Source organism: Dama dama, chromosome 7, assembly GCF_033118175.1.
Source record: "Dama dama isolate Ldn47 chromosome 7, ASM3311817v1, whole genome shotgun sequence".
Lineage (NCBI taxonomy): Eukaryota > Metazoa > Chordata > Mammalia > Artiodactyla > Cervidae > Dama > Dama dama.
This window is the reverse complement of record NC_083687.1, coordinates 32,048,775-32,065,993: the sequence shown is the minus strand read 5'-3', so window position 1 is coordinate 32,065,993 and position 17,219 is coordinate 32,048,775. Positions and strand designations below refer to the sequence as shown.

General features: G+C 42.7%; 1 protein-coding gene across 1 annotated transcript; it reads right to left on the bottom strand.

The window, feature by feature from the left end:
- Nucleotides 1-2,585: 2,585 nt before the first annotated feature.
- On the bottom strand, nucleotides 2,586-9,610 carry GPX6 (glutathione peroxidase 6). The gene is made up of 5 exons (XM_061147373.1): nucleotides 9,524-9,610; nucleotides 6,773-6,926; nucleotides 4,829-4,946; nucleotides 3,559-3,658; nucleotides 2,586-2,792 (listed from the first exon to the last, which is right to left on the bottom strand). The coding sequence occupies exons 1-5, from the start codon at nucleotides 9,608-9,610 to the stop codon at nucleotides 2,586-2,588; spliced, it is 666 nt and encodes a 221-aa protein (XP_061003356.1).
- Between the last annotated feature and the right edge of the window lie 7,609 nt (nucleotides 9,611-17,219).

Here is a 17,219-nt window from a genome sequence, read left to right as displayed (position 1 = left end):
TTCTGATTTGAAAATAGTGACAGATTTGGAACCCTTCTGAGGACAATTCAGGTCCTTGGGGGTTCTCCAGAACTGCAGAGATTTAAAGATAACTAATAAATGAAGCACACATTTTTCAACACCACTGGTAGCTGGTTCTGCAATCCTGTCACTGCCCTAATTACCCTATTGCCTAGTAAAAGATGTATGGTGTCTCAAATCCTGTTGGTTATGACCAAGGACAGGCTTCCCAGGTGGCTCAGTGGTAAAGAATCCCCCTGACAATGCAGGAGATGTAAGAGATGTGGGTTTGATCTCTGGATCAGGAAGTTACCATGGAGTAAGAAATGGCAACCCACTGTGGTATTCTTGCCTGGAAAATTCCATGGACAGAGGAGACTGGTGGGCTATAGTCCATGGGGTCACAGAGTCAGACATGTTCAAGGACATTCAGTTTTTTAAAAATATATAATTTATTTATTTTTGGCTCTGCTGGGTCTTTGTTGCTTCGAGGGCTTTTCTCTAGTTGTGGCAAGCAGGGGCTACTCTCTAGTTGCGGGACCTGGGCTTCTCATTGCTGTGGCTTCTCTGGTTGGGGAACATGGGCTCTAGGGTGCCCAGGCTTTGGTAGTTGTGGGCTCCTGGGCTCTAGAGCACAGGCTTAATAGTTGTCGTGCATTGGCTTAGTTGCTCTGTGCCATGTGGGGGGCATGTGAGATCCTCCTGGATCAGGGATCAAACCTATGTCTCTTGCATTGGGAGGTGGATTCTTTATACCACTGAACCACTAGGGAAGCCTCAGCTTTTTTTTTTTTTTTCTTCGGTTGTACTGGGTCTTAACTGCAGCACACAGGATCTTCAATCTTTGTGGGAATGTGTAGGCCCTTCAGTTGCAGCATGTGGGATCTAGTTCCCTGACCAAGGATTGAACTCGGGCCCCCTGTCTTGGGAGCATGGAGTCTTAGCCACTGGACCACAGGGAAGTCCCCCCACCCCCCAGCTTTGTTTTTTTTTTTTTTTAATCCATTTTTTTTTTCTTACTAGATTTTGAGTTCAAGAAGACAAAACATCCAAATATTTTGAAAATATTTTCCATTTCTCATGTGTGTCTATCATCTATGAATATTTAGTCTTAAGAATCACTTTCCTGGTCATTTCTGGCTTAGTCTGTCAATTTCATGTTGCTGTATAAAGATTAAGTCAGGGATCACATCTATTTAGGTACAAACCAGGATTATATTTGACATTACTCACTGATACTTACATTTTGTGTACTTATTTAAGGACAAAAAGACCCTTTTAAAGTGCAAGTAGCTGTGTTAATAGTAATTTGTGAAAAGGGAAAGAAAAAACACCTATTTTATTCTTCATACAATCTTTTCTTTTCTGTTTCTGATATTCTGAAATTTGTCTTCATATGAAGATTGAAGTTTAATTATAAAACAGCATGGGCTAGATAGGGCTTCCTGTATATTCTTGACTCCTCTGATTAGAAGTGGGTTTTGGTATGCTTTTCTTCTACTTGTATGTGTTTTTAGATTTTTAATAGCGAGCAGAAATTAATTTTGTAAACAAAAACGTATGCCTATTTGTTGAGAGAGAGAGAAGATTCAAGAAGGGACTCCCCAGGGGATCTGAATGAGGCAGTAGGGGGCTGACTCCGAGAGTTTCGTGTTCGTGTCACGGCAGCTGTGTGCAGCCAGTCCCACCCAGTGTTTTTGGATGAGCCAACAAAAGGTCTAGAGCACTTATGAGAAAAACAAAATACTTAAGAGCTAGGTGAGCTAGGTGCTTACGGAAGCAGAAACGAAGTGAGAGGAAGAAGTGGTATGACTCCACACATAATATAGGACTGGAAAAACACCACGGGAAACCAGCTGCTGCAGAATTCTTTTTAATTTGAGACAGCGATAAGGATGAGTTTAAAGGGTGAGGATAGAAACCCATCATTCCGAATGAAGGAACATCCCTGCCCAGGTGCCATGACCTGAATGCACTAAGGGACAGGCACCAAGGAAGGTTCTGGTTGGGTCCTGCCCACAGGGGCTTTGGGACCCACCATCATGGAGATGCCCCTCCACTCATGTGAGATGAAGTTTCTGCTCTCACTCTGCCTTCAGAGATCCTACAAGAGAACTCGGGGTATCAGGGGACTAAACGAAAACTAACTAGGGAAAGGAAGAATTTAACAACACATGCCTGTCTTGGAGGAGAGAAGAGGCTATTAAGGAGATCCTGAGAGTCTTTCTGCCAGTTTCTGCTTTTCTTAAACCTTCAGCATTGGGAAAGGATGGATGTCAGGACTTCTGGGGATTGCGTTTTTAGGGACATGAGTAGTCCCTATCTATAATATGATTTTCCTTTGGAATGGAGTGGAAAAATTTTGATATTTTGAGATTAGAGAGTTGGGAGACAGGTTTTCTTTTCCTTAATTGTTTCTCTCTCTCTCTCTCTCTCTGTCTCTCTCTCACACACACACACACATTTGGGCTCTACAGGATAGTTTGGTCATATGGAGGCTGGGTGGGAAAGGACCTGAAGCAAAGATGGGATCCTTAAACATGTTCTTCAGATGGGAGGCAACTTCTGACAGTGTCTGGACCTTCCTATTCGCTTTTGAACTGCTTCAGGTACTCCAGCATGTCTGATTTAACTGTGCTGACTGAAGCCCGGTGGTACCAACGCATGACAGGGACTCCATCAGGCCCCACTAGAAACTTCTCAAAGTTCCAGCGAATGTCATGGACCTTCATGGGCTCCCAGAAGAGCTGACTTGATGAGCCCAAAAGATCAGAGGTTGGAGGGCAGGAGTTCTGGAGCAGAGAGAGAGAAATCAATGTTTTTTTCTGTTTCTGTGTGGTCTCATCTTATCCCCACCCCTAGAGTGTCTACTCACCAGTATGTATCTCAGTATATTAACTAATTGACATGCTCCTAATGAACCATAGACATTTCAATACATCATTACCAGTACAATCAACAACCAAGAGTTAGTATGATAGCAAATAGAAAAGTTTATTCCTTTCTCTGTTTCTCCCTCAATCCCATGATTATATCACAGTGCTTCAAAGAAAGACTATCTTCTATTTTTGTTTGTTTTTTTTTTTTTGTAAGTCGTAACACTTCTAAAGCTTCAGTTTCTTTAGCTTAAAAAAAGGGGGTCCTTTTGTTCTGTTCTGTTCTGTTTTCTATGGTTCTGATACTCTATGACACTCTTTATTACCTATTTCTGTGTCTCCCTGATTAGATATGAATTCTTTCAAGGAAGAAAGTATGCCCTATTAACATTTGTTAACTCATTGTATAACACAGTTCTTGCACATAAAAGATTTGATAAATGTTGAATAAATGAATTATTACCATTCAGTAAGGAAAGTTAGTCTATACTAGAGCAATCATATTTATATGTTTCCATTACTTGAATCAAGCTAAAGCTTCACAACAAATATTGCCACTATCCATGAACTTATCTGAGAATTTCTTTCCAAGGAGTCCAAACTCAATCCTAGACTTGAGCCCCATGCTTTCAGGGCATTGCTACCTACCTGACCAATTCTTGCCAGGTTTATGTTCACTTACCTTCAGGAAGGTAAAGACCTTCTGTTCTTTTTCTCCATTCACATCCCCTTTCTCAAAGAGCTGAAAATTGGGAACAAAGCCACCACCTGGACGTACATACCTGCAATGAACCAGAACAATCCTGAGACCATTCAAATTAAGAAAAGGGTGGATAATAATGGCCACCACAATGTGGCCACAAAGTGAAATTAGAGATAAAGAGAGGTTGTAGACAGGGAAGATGAGGAAAGAGCGGTCTTTGGGAATCAGGACTTCATGCATATGCCTTAAGGAGTCAATAGAGAATTCCAAGAAAATTGGAAGCAGGATATTCCTCAGCCATAAAAAAGAATGAAATAAAGCCATTTACAGCAACATGGATGGATCTAGATATTATCACAGTAAATTAAGTGAATTAAGTCAAACAGAAACAAATATGTTACCACTTATATATTGAATCTTTAAAAATGGCACAAATAAACTTATTTACAAAACAAATAGAGTCACAGATATGGAAAAGAATCTTATGGTTGTGTGTGCTCAGTCCTATCAGACTAATTGCGGCCCCATGGACTCTAGCCCATCAGGCTCCTTTGTCCATGTATTTTTCCAGGCAAGTATACTGGATCAGGTTGCCATTCCCTTCTCTAGGGGATCTTCCTGACCCAGGGATCAAACCCAGGTCTCCTGCATTGCCGACAGATTCTTTACCATCTGAGTCACCTGGGAAGCCCAATGTTATGGTTAGCAAGGATAAACTGGGAGATTGGGATTGAGATATACACACTACTATATATAAAATAGAAAAGTAATAAGGACCTGCTGTATAGCACAGGGAACTCTATTCAGTACTCTATAATGACCTATATGGGGAAAAGATCTAAAAGAGTGGATATATGTGCATGTAGAACTGATTCACTTTGCTATACATCTGAAATTAACACAATATTGTAAATCAACTATACTCCAATAAAAATATTTAAAAAGAAAATTGGAAAGCAATATTTTAAGGTTAAAATTCTTGATTCATTTCTATTTCCTAGGTTTTCTCCTTTTTCATGTGCTTCTTTTTCATTAGATTTCCTGTAGTCTTATCATTAAACAACTCAAAGATAGAGAGAATTGTTGAGCAGTACCAGCAGGGCATAACTGAATTCAAGGCATCAAAATGATGTTCTTGAACCAATTAATCTGTCAATCACCCCAGAAGTCTCCAGAATGAGAAGCCTCTAGGTGGAATGTGGAAGGAAAATTCTAACACGGTCTCGCAGGGTCCAAAGCAGGCACTTACTTGAGCCCCATAAGGATCTCTGAGTTCTTTGCTGGCTCTTGTTTTCCAAATTGGTTGCAGGGAAAGCCCAATACAACTACACCAAAAGGCTTCAGCTCCTCCTGTAGTGCATTCAGTTCTGTAAGCAGAGGGTGAACAGCATGGGTAGCTCTATCTTGAGCAGTAAAAGCAGTATCTATCACATGAATAAGCTGAGGACTATGAAGGGAAAGATTCAAGATCACAAAGTTTGAGGAAACAGAGCAAAAGGCTAGAACACAGACTTCCAAAAACACATCCAAACAGTTGCCATTTTTCTTGTGCAGAAGTTCCCATAAGTGGCTCCACTTTGTCATCCAATAGGAGCCCTTCTTTAAAAGCACAGATTGCTTAGATTGGTGTGTGTGTGTGTGTGTGTGTGTGTGTGTGTGTTGGGGGTGGGTCCTGTTTGATTCTGAAGAGAAGTCAGATTTAAGTGCCTTTGCCTTCCTTAGTTGATTGATCAAAAAATGTTTTAAGGAATGGCAAACAATATGGACATTCTATCCCCATCCTCCCACTCTGCCCCATGGTGACACAATGTTACACTCCAGTCACCCTCCCAGGAGCACTCTTTGCTGCTCTAAGCTGGAAGTTATAGAGGGGATCAGAGAAATGCCAAGTCTAGCTCCATAGCATTCTTTTTGTCAGTTCCAGTGACATAAATGCTGCCATTTCCCTGAAAGACTCATTGGGATTCTAAGGCTACAAACTCCAAACTGCTCTTTCCCACTGCCAGGAAGCTTCCCAGTGTCTGTCTGGACTTGTGCCAATATTTCCAACTTCAGCCATTTTCAGTTCAGATTTACTGACTTCATGACCAGCATCAGCCAGTCCTAATCAGACTCAGCTCTATCTGCTGGCATCTCCTCTTAGCCCTCACTTCAATTAAAGAGTGCATAGATGGTAACTACATTTCCTCTTCTCTGCCATTTGGAAGTGCCTGCAGAACCCAAGGGTATTTTTCCAGAGGCTCAAAGGTCAATCTTCTCTCCTGTTACCAGAAGTTACCAGTGAGAAAAATAAAATTAGCCCCTGAAAGCTAGATTCTGGCCTGGGAGTTATAGCTTGTTGTTCTCCTCTTGAACATAAACAGATTCACAGAAGATCAGTATCATACAAGTGACCTTTAACCAGACAAAACATGAACATTATTCAAACCACAAAAATGACCAAGTATCACCATATTCTTACCAATCTAAGTGATTGCTGTTTGTTTATCCTTGCTTTATTCCTCCTACTCTGTAGATATGATTTATTAAGATAACAATCACTTCGCTGTGCCTGTTTCCTCATTTCCTGACAGCATCCAATCCAGAACCAAGTTTCAATCCCTTGAACCCTTCCCCTCATGTAACACAAGCTCAGATCCTCAAATAAGTCCTTTCTTCTTACTGAGAAGCCCCATGGTTCCCTACAGTATATGTTTTCCCTCAGAACGTTGAGCAACAAACTCAAATACAGATACATTCCTGGTGGTCTTTGCTAAATCTCTGGGAGAATCTTAGTTCTCAAATCCCAATATAATTCTCCTGACATTTCTAAGGAGCAGAGCAGTGGCAGGATGTAGGGGATAGAGTCACATGATCACCTACCTTCCCCCAGACCCTTGTTTCCTCCCAATAGCAAATTAGCAAAACCTTCTGGAGTTAGGACTTCCCTAACTCCAGACGGTAGAGTGTCTGCCTACAGTGCAGGGGACCCGGGTTTAGTCCCTGGGTCGGGAAGATATCCTAGAGAAGGAAATGGCAACCCACTCAGTATTCTTGCCTGGAAAATCCCATGGACAGAGGAGCCTGGTAGGCTACAGTCCATGGGATCACAAAGAGTCAGACACGACTGAGTGACTTCACTCTCACTTTCTGGAATTAGATTATGGCCATACGACAAAGCTAGCTCCAAGAGAGTTGAAACATGAGTTCTTACCTGGATACTGAGCTGTCAAGCCTCAATAGGTGGCCACATTGACAAACAGGACATGCTTGCCTGCATACTGCTTGAACTGGATATACTCCTCACCATTGAGGGTGAGGGCTCCATACTCATAGATGGTGCCTGTCACCCCCTTATAGCAATCCACCTGAAATATAACAAAAATAACCATAGCAATGCGATGATAAAGCAAATGATAATCTCTAACATCTGTGGACTTTTTGAAACTCTTAAGAACTGAAGAGAATATTCCAAGTAATATTTTTAGTTACGGCTAATGTGGTGTTCATTGGAAGGACTGATGCTGAAGCGGAAACTCCAATACTTTGGCCACCTCATGTGAAGAGTTGACTCATTGGAAAAGACCCTGATGCTGGGAGTGATTGGGGGCAGGAGGAGAAAGGGACGACAGAGGATGAAATGGCTGGATGGCATCACCAACTCAATGGACATGAGTTTGGGCAAACTCCGGGAGTTGGTGATGGACAGGGAGGCCCCAGGCCTTGTGCTGCAATTCATGAGGTCGCAGAGTCAGACATGACTGAGCAATTGAACTGACTGAATGCCACAACTGGAACTTTCCAGGTGGTTCAGTGGTAAAGAATCTGCCTGCCAGCAGGAGACTTGGGTTCGATCCCAAGATCAGCAAGATCCCCTGGAGAAGAAAATGGCAACCCACTCCAATATTCTTGCCTTGGAAGTCCCATGGACAGAGAAGCCTGGTGGGCTATAGTCCATGAGGTCACAGAGTCAGACACGACCTAGCGACTAAACAACAACAATGCCACAGCTAGAATTTATACCTTCTAATTTAAAATCTTTTTTGCAATGGTGGGACAAGCACTTTATAATCATCTTTCCATTCCTTGAATCTTAATACAATTTACTGTCATCCTCCGACTGACAATTCACAGTTTACCTGCACTCTCTTCCATATCCTAACACCCCATTCCAGTCATCCTATCTCTTCGCAAATATTTTTAACAGATTTTGGCAGAGTTTCTCATAACAGAAATATGTTTTGCATAAATTTCTCACCCATATGTTCTCACATTGTAGTTTCCTTCCCCCAGAGCCCAGCAAATAACTTGTTCCTCCTCTAGATCCCAGAGGCATTTTCCAAAGCTTTGCCAGTAGGGACTTATTTGTACTTAGAAAATTCATCCTCAATGGCCTTTCTTATCTCTGTGTAAAATAGGAAGCAAAGGGAACAGAATTCCTACCTACAAACATGGCAAGGGAAGAAAGCTGACAGGATCTGGAACAAAATGCTAAAATGCCTCAACAGCTTCCGGCTGTCTTTATTATGTATGGATACCACCTTGTGAACTGGGATGTAGAATCCCAAGAATACTGCAGCTTGGAAGAGCTTGATCTTTCCTTATTGGCTTTCAGTTCTGCTCCAATTTGCTTAGGTCTGTTTGAAGAGATCAGGATGCCCTAAAAACACAGCCTTTTACTCACAAGATAATATTCTACAGCAGAAATTCCACACCCAATCAGGCAGCAGCTGCTGACACAGATGTGGATGGCCCTCAATGGATGCTTTTTTTTTTTTAAATTTCAAAGAAGGGAAATGATCTTATTACAGCTACCAGTCTTGATATTACATTTATAATTTTACACTTCACATGAACCCAATAATAGAGCACTTGAAGTGTGCTTTGAGGACCTGCACAAGTATCATCTGAGAACAAATTAGAAAAGCAAATTTGGGGCTCTACTAAAATCTACTGGATCAGAAGCTTTGGAGGTGTGACCCAGTAACCTGTGCTTTAACAAACTCTCTAGGTGATACTTACGTGAGTTGAAATCTGGGGATCACTACACTACAAGATCGGTTTTCTCCAACTTTTAGAGAGGAAAGAAAGGGGTCAATAAAAGATATCTAACTGGCTTAACGTCACAGTGAAGCTGTGTTTTTGAATGAATATGCCCGATTTTAAACTTAAAACTTGTTGCCTCAAGTCATTTACTTCAGTCGCCACTTTGCATCCTAAGACACATATGCACATCTTTAATAGGGTGCTACTGACAGCAAATGTGGACATTTTCCTGGGGTAGGGGGGAAGCATTGGGTGATTTGGAGCAGTACCAAGACTTAAAAGCAAAGATCTTACTCTGATCTGAGCTCTTGCCACATCACTTCCCCTGAAATTAAAACCAGCAAGCAACTCTCCTTGCCTTTTGCCTTTTATTACTCCCTGAAAGTGAAAAAATAAAATAAAAAAAAGCCACTCTTTTCGAACTCTGGAACTCCTTAGGGCACATTTCAGCACCAGCTTCTTTTTCCACCTGCCCAAGGGTTTCAGCTTCTCCAAGAGCTGCCAGTTCATCCTCCTTCTCCATTCAGTTACTACTTCACATCCCTGTTTCCCAGACCTGCAAGATTTCCCAGTGTTCCAGACCAGGGTGGAGAGGATGGGTTCTGGGCTATCCAGCGGCCACCAGGGGCAAGAGGCAAAGCAGAACACAAGGAAAGCAGCCTTCGTCCTTCACCCACTTTTCCACTTTCTGCCCAGTGACCCATCAGGCTAAGGGAAGATGATCCACATAAAGACAGGCAGTTTAGGAGAGCCTCTGCCTCAGAGAACAGCAGTGGCAATGGCAGGTATCAGTTAGGAAAGGCTGGGGAGATGAATCTCGTCCTTCCTAGGAGAGAAGAAGGGAGAACTCCTGGCTTCCTTGGCAGCCTAGTTCGCCATCAGTGCTGGAATCCACCTGGGTTCCCTGCGGGACACTTACCTTCATCTGTTGCTGCTTTGGAGTCAGCTGAGCTAAGCCGACCAGGAACAGTGGGAAAAGACAGGAGGCCCAGAGCTGCAGGATCATGGCTCGAACTAGGAGTTCCAGGCAAGTCTCAGATCCCCAGGGATCTCAACCCCTTTTGAGCTCCCTGCAGGGACCAGTTTGAAGATTCATCCTCCAATCACAGAGAAGCATTAACACACAGGCAAAACCTCCTTCCACCCTGCGATCCCTCCCCCTTCCTCTTCTTCCCTCTCCCCAACATTCACCTCCCCCCTCACTCTTCCACCCCAGACCACAAGCCCTAAAGGCTCAGCTGTACCCAGTACCTCCCCTTGACGGGCCACCCACTGGTGGTTCTGGCACCCGTATCCCGGCAGGTGAAGGTGGAGGCTTCCCCCTTTGGAACTTGAAATACTGCCTCTACTTTCTCCAAGTGCTTGGCAGTTCCCAGGTGCCAGCTCTGCACCCAGGAAGTAAAGTCACCACCACTGAATCAGAATCTGCTTTTTTATTTTTTATTTATTTATTTTTTTGAACCCAGCTCCGGTTTATTAGAAAAGGTGTGAACAGAGTTGCACCGACAGGAGCAGCCCCTCCCCTGCCCTCTGCGCCCCCCTCCCCCGCGCCCCCCAACCCGGGTTGTAGTGCCTCTCAGGGCGCAGCCTCACGTGGCCGGACAGCAGGTTCTCCAAGCCCTGGCTGCTCCCCGCCCCAGCTCCCTGAAAGATTTATTGCACTTAAGATAAAGAAAGCTCTGATCTCGGCTCCCGTCTCCCCCCACCCACCCCAGCCCAGGCCCCTCACCCTGCCTGGGGCTGCTCCGCCAAGTCCAACCACCACCACCACCACCACCGCTCACCACCCCTCCCAAGCCGTGCCTCCGGCCTGGCCCCGCACCCGGGGCCCTGGGGGCCATCCCGCCACCACCTAGGACTCCTGCCCTCGATGGGGCAAGCCTGGCCAAATGGGCCCCTGGGAAGAGGCACCGGGGCCTCATGACCCCGATGACCTTGGAGACCGCATCCACTTCCTCCTCCCTTCCACCCCCACCAGCCCAGAGTCTTCGAGTGTCGACATAAATAGAAGTGCTTCAGTCAGGGCGGGGAGGTCCACTCCCTGTAGCTCCTGCACCCCGTGTAGTGTTGCTGTGTGTGGGCGTGGGCGGGGGTCCCAGGAAGGCCCCCACCCCCTGTTGTCCCGGGCCTCAGGAAGGCTGGGGGTGAGGGTGAGCAGAGAATCTGCTTTTTTAAAATCAATATTCTCATGTAATTTATATGCAAACTAAAGTTTGAAAAGCATTGTCCCACGTGACTATTAATCCTTTGTCCTGTCCCCTCAAACTTTCGTCACTTAATCCACAGCACACTGTATTTTCTAATTATGAAGTCCAGCTGTGGGGGCCTGAGTGTCTCGGACACTCTTGAACTTGTCCCCTGGAGAAGGGCTTGTTAATGCAGGAGTAACACAAATGATGGGTACACATTCACAGGGCAAGGTATCTGGGAGAAAGCTCTAAAATATGAGTTAAGGAACTTCCCTGGAGAAGGAAATGGCAACCCACTCCAGTATTCTTGGTGGGAAAATTCCACTGACAGTGGAGTCTGGCAGGCTACAGTCCATGGGGTCGCAAAGAGTCAGACAAGACTAAGCATGTATGCAGGAGAATCCTCCTTGGTTGCCTTGGGCTTGACTAAGCTTCATTCGCTGTCAATAATCATCTCTACCCCCACTTACTCCATAAAACTATTTCTAGTAAGATCCTAATAAGGTAACAATCTGAAATTTGTTGGAAAGCATTAATATTTGAATTAGTGAAGAGTCAGAGTTATTTCTCCCACCCATCCTCACTCCCATCTTCTCCCCTCCGGGTTTTCTCTGACAGCTCAGCTTTACTGAACTCTCCTGTTTATTGAAGTGATACCTTCTTCCTCTTCAGTTCTAAGCCCTTTTACATCCAGTCCCTTCCATCTGCCCTGCCTCTTCCAGGTTCACACAAAAGGCTTTCTCTGCTCCTGAAACTGAAGTCTGGATGGGGTTGAATTCTCATGAACTCTGTTGGAAGATAAGCTTTCTGTTATCTCAAATTTCTTCTCAAAGACCTTATAATCTGTGGCCTGCTCGCTGATATCCGATCCAGCCAAGCAGGTCCTCAGGCATTTGGAGCAGCCATGCCAAAGTGTCCTCCTCTTGACACAGGCCTACACACATTCATGAGCTCCTTGGCCTCTCACCCTCTCATTTTTAAAAATGGCTAAACCTTAGACTATGATATATACCGATGATAAGGGTATTGACTAGCTCCTTATCTCAGAAAAAGTTAATGTCTCTGTACCTTAGTTTTCTCATTTGTAAAATCAGGGTAGTAACAATGTTTGCCTCCTAGGGCTGCTTTGAGAATGGAATGTGATTCTAACTATGAAGAACTCAGCCCAAGGCCTGAAACATTTAAGCAACTATTTTTCATCCATATGTTCATCTTTTTGCATGAGAAAACCGAAGCTCACAGAGAGAGTGACATCTCAAAGGTCACAGGTTAGTAACGATGAAATAAAAGCAAACTCTTGGCTTTTACCATAGAGTCCTCACTCTGGTTCCACATAAATCATCAGTTGTTGCAACTAAATCTTCACTGTCTGAGGTGATTTACATTTGCTCTTTTTGCAATATCTAGCCCCTGAATGGTGAGAAGACACTTCAGAACAGACCTTATCAGTAAGTCAAATGGTCTAAAGTCCCAACTGCCCAGGTTTCTATTCCAATATTCCTCATAAGCTTTTGAGCACCTTGGGTCCTGGCCTTTAACAATGAGAATCGAAGGAAGAACACATGAGCAGGAGGGAAGGAGGCAGACGTGGTCCAGTGGCTGAGAATCTGCTTTCTAATGCGGAAGACTTGGGTTATATCCCTGGCTGGGGAACGAAGATCCCACACGCTGTGGGGCAACTAAGCCTAGATGCCAAAACTAGAGAGCCCACTCAGAACAGCGAAAGATCCCGCATGCCACAACTAAGACCCAACGCAGCCAAGTAAATGAATATTTCTTTTTAAAAAGGAAAGAAATGACTGACGCAAGAGCAGAGAATCTGTGTAAACCAAAATGTTACTTCCTTAATTTACTACCCCAAGCCCAAACTCTATTAAGATTTTTCACTAATTAAGCACCCAAGCCCAAGTTTCTTTGTCCTGTCAATTCCTCACAAGTTTATTGTCTTTGTCTGAAAAGTATAAAAGCTGCCTGCTTTGACCACTTCTGAGGACACATTTCTGTAAGGCCTCCTTGCGTACAAATTAAACTGTTTCTTTTCCTCCTGTCAATCTGCGTACAAATTAAACTGTTTCTTTTCCTCCTGTCAATCTGTCTTGGGTCGCTTTTTTAATTAGTCCAGCCACAATCATTCAAGAGGGGTGGAAGGAAGGTTCCTCCTTCTCACACTTCCCAGATCTTTTCCAGTCTCTCTTCTTCTACACCCAGCTTTTATTCTATGACTTTTCTAAAGGTCTGTTTTGTTGACATCACTCTTATATTAAAAATAATTTGATTCCTCCCTAATTCTTACACTTTCAATTTTAAATTCTCCCATGGAGCACTCGCCCTTCCTGATTTGACATTAGTTAAAATTTTCAGGTGTACCCTTCCCTCCATAAATGTTATGTTTCTGGCAGACTGAACTGTCTTCAACACTCAAAATCCATCTATTTAGGTATTGATTTTACCTTTTAGGTAAAATCAGGGGCAGTACTTTGGGGTCATTTTTGAAAGATTTTTTTGATATATGAATTACATGTTTTTATTTAAAATGATGCAGTGCAATTATTAAGCAAGACCTCAGAGGCCTGAGTCACAAATCAGGGTTCTGGGGAGCTTGACCAGGCCTTGAATTGGACTCAAGGTCAGTCTTGCTGCCTTTCTCAAATAGCCTATGTAGGGCTAGGGCAGAAAAGACTGGGAGATTCAGATCAATTTGTCTCAACCACTATTTCTTTGACCCAGTCAGGATGAAGCAGTTAGATGACATAGAATTCTTAAGAAATGATTTGTACAAGGTTACAGGATATTACAGGCTAAGTTATATTCTCCCCAAAAGATATATTGAAATTTTTCCTTGCAGGACCTCAGAATGTGACTTTATTTGAAAATAGGATCTCTGCCAATGTAATTAGTTAAGATGAGGTCATAACTAGAGTAGGATGGATCCCTAATCCAATATGACTGATGTCCTCATAAAAAGTTGGTCTTGTAAAGATGTCCTGTAAATGGAGACAGAGCTTGTAGTTGTGCTGCCACAAGCCAGGGGATATTTGGGCTTAGCAAAAGCTGGAAGAGGCAAGGAAGGATCCTTCCCAACAGGTTTCAGAGGAAGCATGGCCATGATGATTCTGTGAGTTCAGACTTCTAGCCTCCAAAACTGTAAAACCATCCATTTCCATAGCTCTAAGCCACTAAGTTTGTGGGACTTCCTTATGGAAGCCCTAGAAAACTAATTCTTGCAAGTAAGTTTCAGTTCAGAGATAAGAACTGAGTTTTCTCTGATTTCTGACAAGTTTCATCAATTGCCTTATGTCTATCCCACATTCACCATAAAGTTCTTTCATTCTCAGTTTCTTTGATCATAAAGGAAACAAGATTCTTTATCACTTCCATACAAGCCTTCATTTTAGTTCCAGAATGAAATTACTACTTTATTAACCTGAATCTCAACTTAGAGATTCAAGCCTATGCTTGATTCTGCCTGAAATATTTTTCTGACTTATTTTATCTCCCTATGTACATGGGCCTTCCTCTCAGGACTCTAGGGGTTTTCTTCTCTGCTTTGCAAAGGAAAGACATAGACTCTCATTGCAGATTTGCCATAATTTTGTAATACCATCCCTTTCATATTGTAAATAATATTTTCATATCTACCATCTCATCTTGCCTTCACTATCAGAGTAGAAATTACATAGGGGAAGCATACTTTCCTCAACTGATAAATGTAAGATTTAAAAATAGAGAGTCACTTAACTTCAAATCTGTTTTTGTCTGTTTTAAAAATCTCCTTTGACTTCTTTAAATTCATTAACTACACATATTGGAAATTTGAGTGTGTAACAGGGAAGAACAAACCTGACTCCATATTGAATCTATTTCTTTAAGTTCTAGACTCAGCACTCTATAGCTAATTGCCTCCTGCCCAGCCTTGCTAACTCTGTACATATGCGTGTTAATCATAAAATGAATGTGGCCTGTAGCTTGAAGTATAGAAGATAATCCCCTTCCAGAAACTCTGCCTCCCATGCCTAAAGTTTAAAACTTTTGCTTAGCTTGTAGGTATACTAATCATTAGAAAGATAATTTTCCCTTGCTTGGTGACCACTCATCCACATAGAGATAAGGAGTTGCAGAACAGGAAATAACATCCACTTTGTTGAATATTTATAGTTGCAACATGGTCAGCCCTATGTTGAACAACTCAAAAACAAAGGATTACCATGTCCCCTCCAAGACCTGGCAGGCACCAAGGAGTCTGCAACAACTCATCACCTCTTGACCTCTCTCCCTCCCATTTCTTCCTCTTTGTAGCATAAAAGAAGCTTTATTCAAACCAAGCAAGAAGAGTTCTTTAGCACATTAGTCTGCCATCTTCTTGGTTTGCAGACTTTCTAAATAAAGTCTCTGTTCCTTGCTCCAACACCTTATTTTTTATGGTTTGGCCTGCTGTGTGTTGAGCAGTATGAGCTTGAACTTGGTAACGAGATGAATGATGGTATGCTATACTTCCCTTTTTGTTACACTTTTATCCATATTTGTGTCTACTATTGCTCCATCCTTGAGGACACCTTGGATTCAGGCTGGCTATGGCCCTAATCCTGAGTCTTCGTTAAGGCAGCTGGCCCTGAAGCAAAGTACTCCTGTAGGCTCTGCCCCTATTGTCAAAATTTCTACCTCATCTGCTCCAAGAAATAATTCTAGGGTCTGGTGAAACAAAAGGGATAATGTGTAAAGAAGAATGTGTACTTTCCCAGGTAAGGCCCAAGTCCATTATTTCTACCTTAATGTACCAGGGAGGTGCCACTGCATCCCTGCACAGCCATGGGCATCCGAGACCCCACAGCACCCACAGGAGCCAAGCAACTCCTTTTGCCTCAGAATCAGACATCCCCACAGGCGTAGTCCCAAAGCTTCTGTGCAAGGCCTTGTTACTCCCACAGAAGGAAAGAATATGCCCATCTCATCAGTACTGCAAACCACAATCCAACAGTTAACCTGGGGGTAGGAGTTTGGACTAAAAGATGATTGCCTTCATGCTCTTTCACATTTAATAGTCTCATCTTTTAGGAGATTCAGGTCTCTTGGTCATCTAATTTGACCAATTTTCACCTTGAGAAGACTGGGGAGTGGGACTATCGATACAGAATACTCTTAAAATTTTAGTGTTCAAGTACTGCAGTTTCCTTATTCATGTATGGAAAGGCACAGGCCCAGAAACTGGAGTGATTGAAACTTCTGACCTGGGAAAGCTTCTTTCAGTGGACCATGGTTGGTCAAGTGAGGGGCAACTGAAAGAAGTGGGCCAAGCTTGACTTTTTTTTTTTTTTTTTTTTTTGCCTCACCGAGCCCATGGGTGGGATTTGAGAATCTGTGCCCCCTGCAGTGGAAATGAGGAGTCCTAACTCCTAACCGCTGTACCACCAGGGAAGTTCCTCCCATTTGTTTCTTACTTAGAACTGTTCAACACTAGCTGGTAGGTTCCTGCACTTCTCAACTGATCTCAGGGCCAACTCTGTCTACTCCCTGAACAGCCTCAGGAAGACAAGTCAGTAGAAATGAGAGATGCTAGGAGGAATTTGATCCCAGAGATAGAATGGGGAGGGGAGGGATAAAGAGAGATGGGAGGTAAAGGAAAAAAAGAGAGAGGGGAAAGAACAAAGTATGAAGGAGAACTAATATGCACTGATCCCCTTCTTACTCTGTATCAGGAATATTTATACAGATTTTCTTAATCATCACCAATATAACCATAAGGTTATTATTTTCTCCATTTTATAAATGTGGATATGAATACAGAGTAGAAATGGTTAATTTTCCTAAGTTACAGATCAATGTCAAACTGGGACTCACATTCAAGTGTATTCTGATCCCAAATCCAAACTCTGTAGTAGCCTAAATAATAGCATCCAAAGATAACACATTTTAATCCCTGGAACTGGTAAATGTTATTTTATATATTTTATCAGCAAAGATTTTGCTGATGTGATTAAGTAAAGGATTTTGAGATGAAAGGATCATCCTGGATTATCTGGGTGGGCCTAAATATGATCCCATGTATTCTTAAGAGGAAAGCAGATGGAGATTTTGCTATAGAAGACAGAGGAGATGGAAGCTAGAGGTTGGAGTGATGCCAAAAAAGAGTCACAAACTTCCTTTTCTATTTTCTATAACATATTCCTTATTTCCTTCTGATTTTTTACCAGAAGCATCTTTGAATATCGTATTCTTACCAATAGTTAATTCAAAGCATTCTAGACTTTTCCCATCATGTATTTCAAAATTATTCCAGCCTCAATTCCAAAGCCACATCAATATTTTTAGGTATTTGTTATAGTAGCACCCTGCTTTTAGGTACTAAAATCTGTATTAGTTTCCTTTGGCTGCTGTAAATAGTTACCACACAGCTGATGATGTAAAAGAGCAAACCTTTAGTCTCTCATA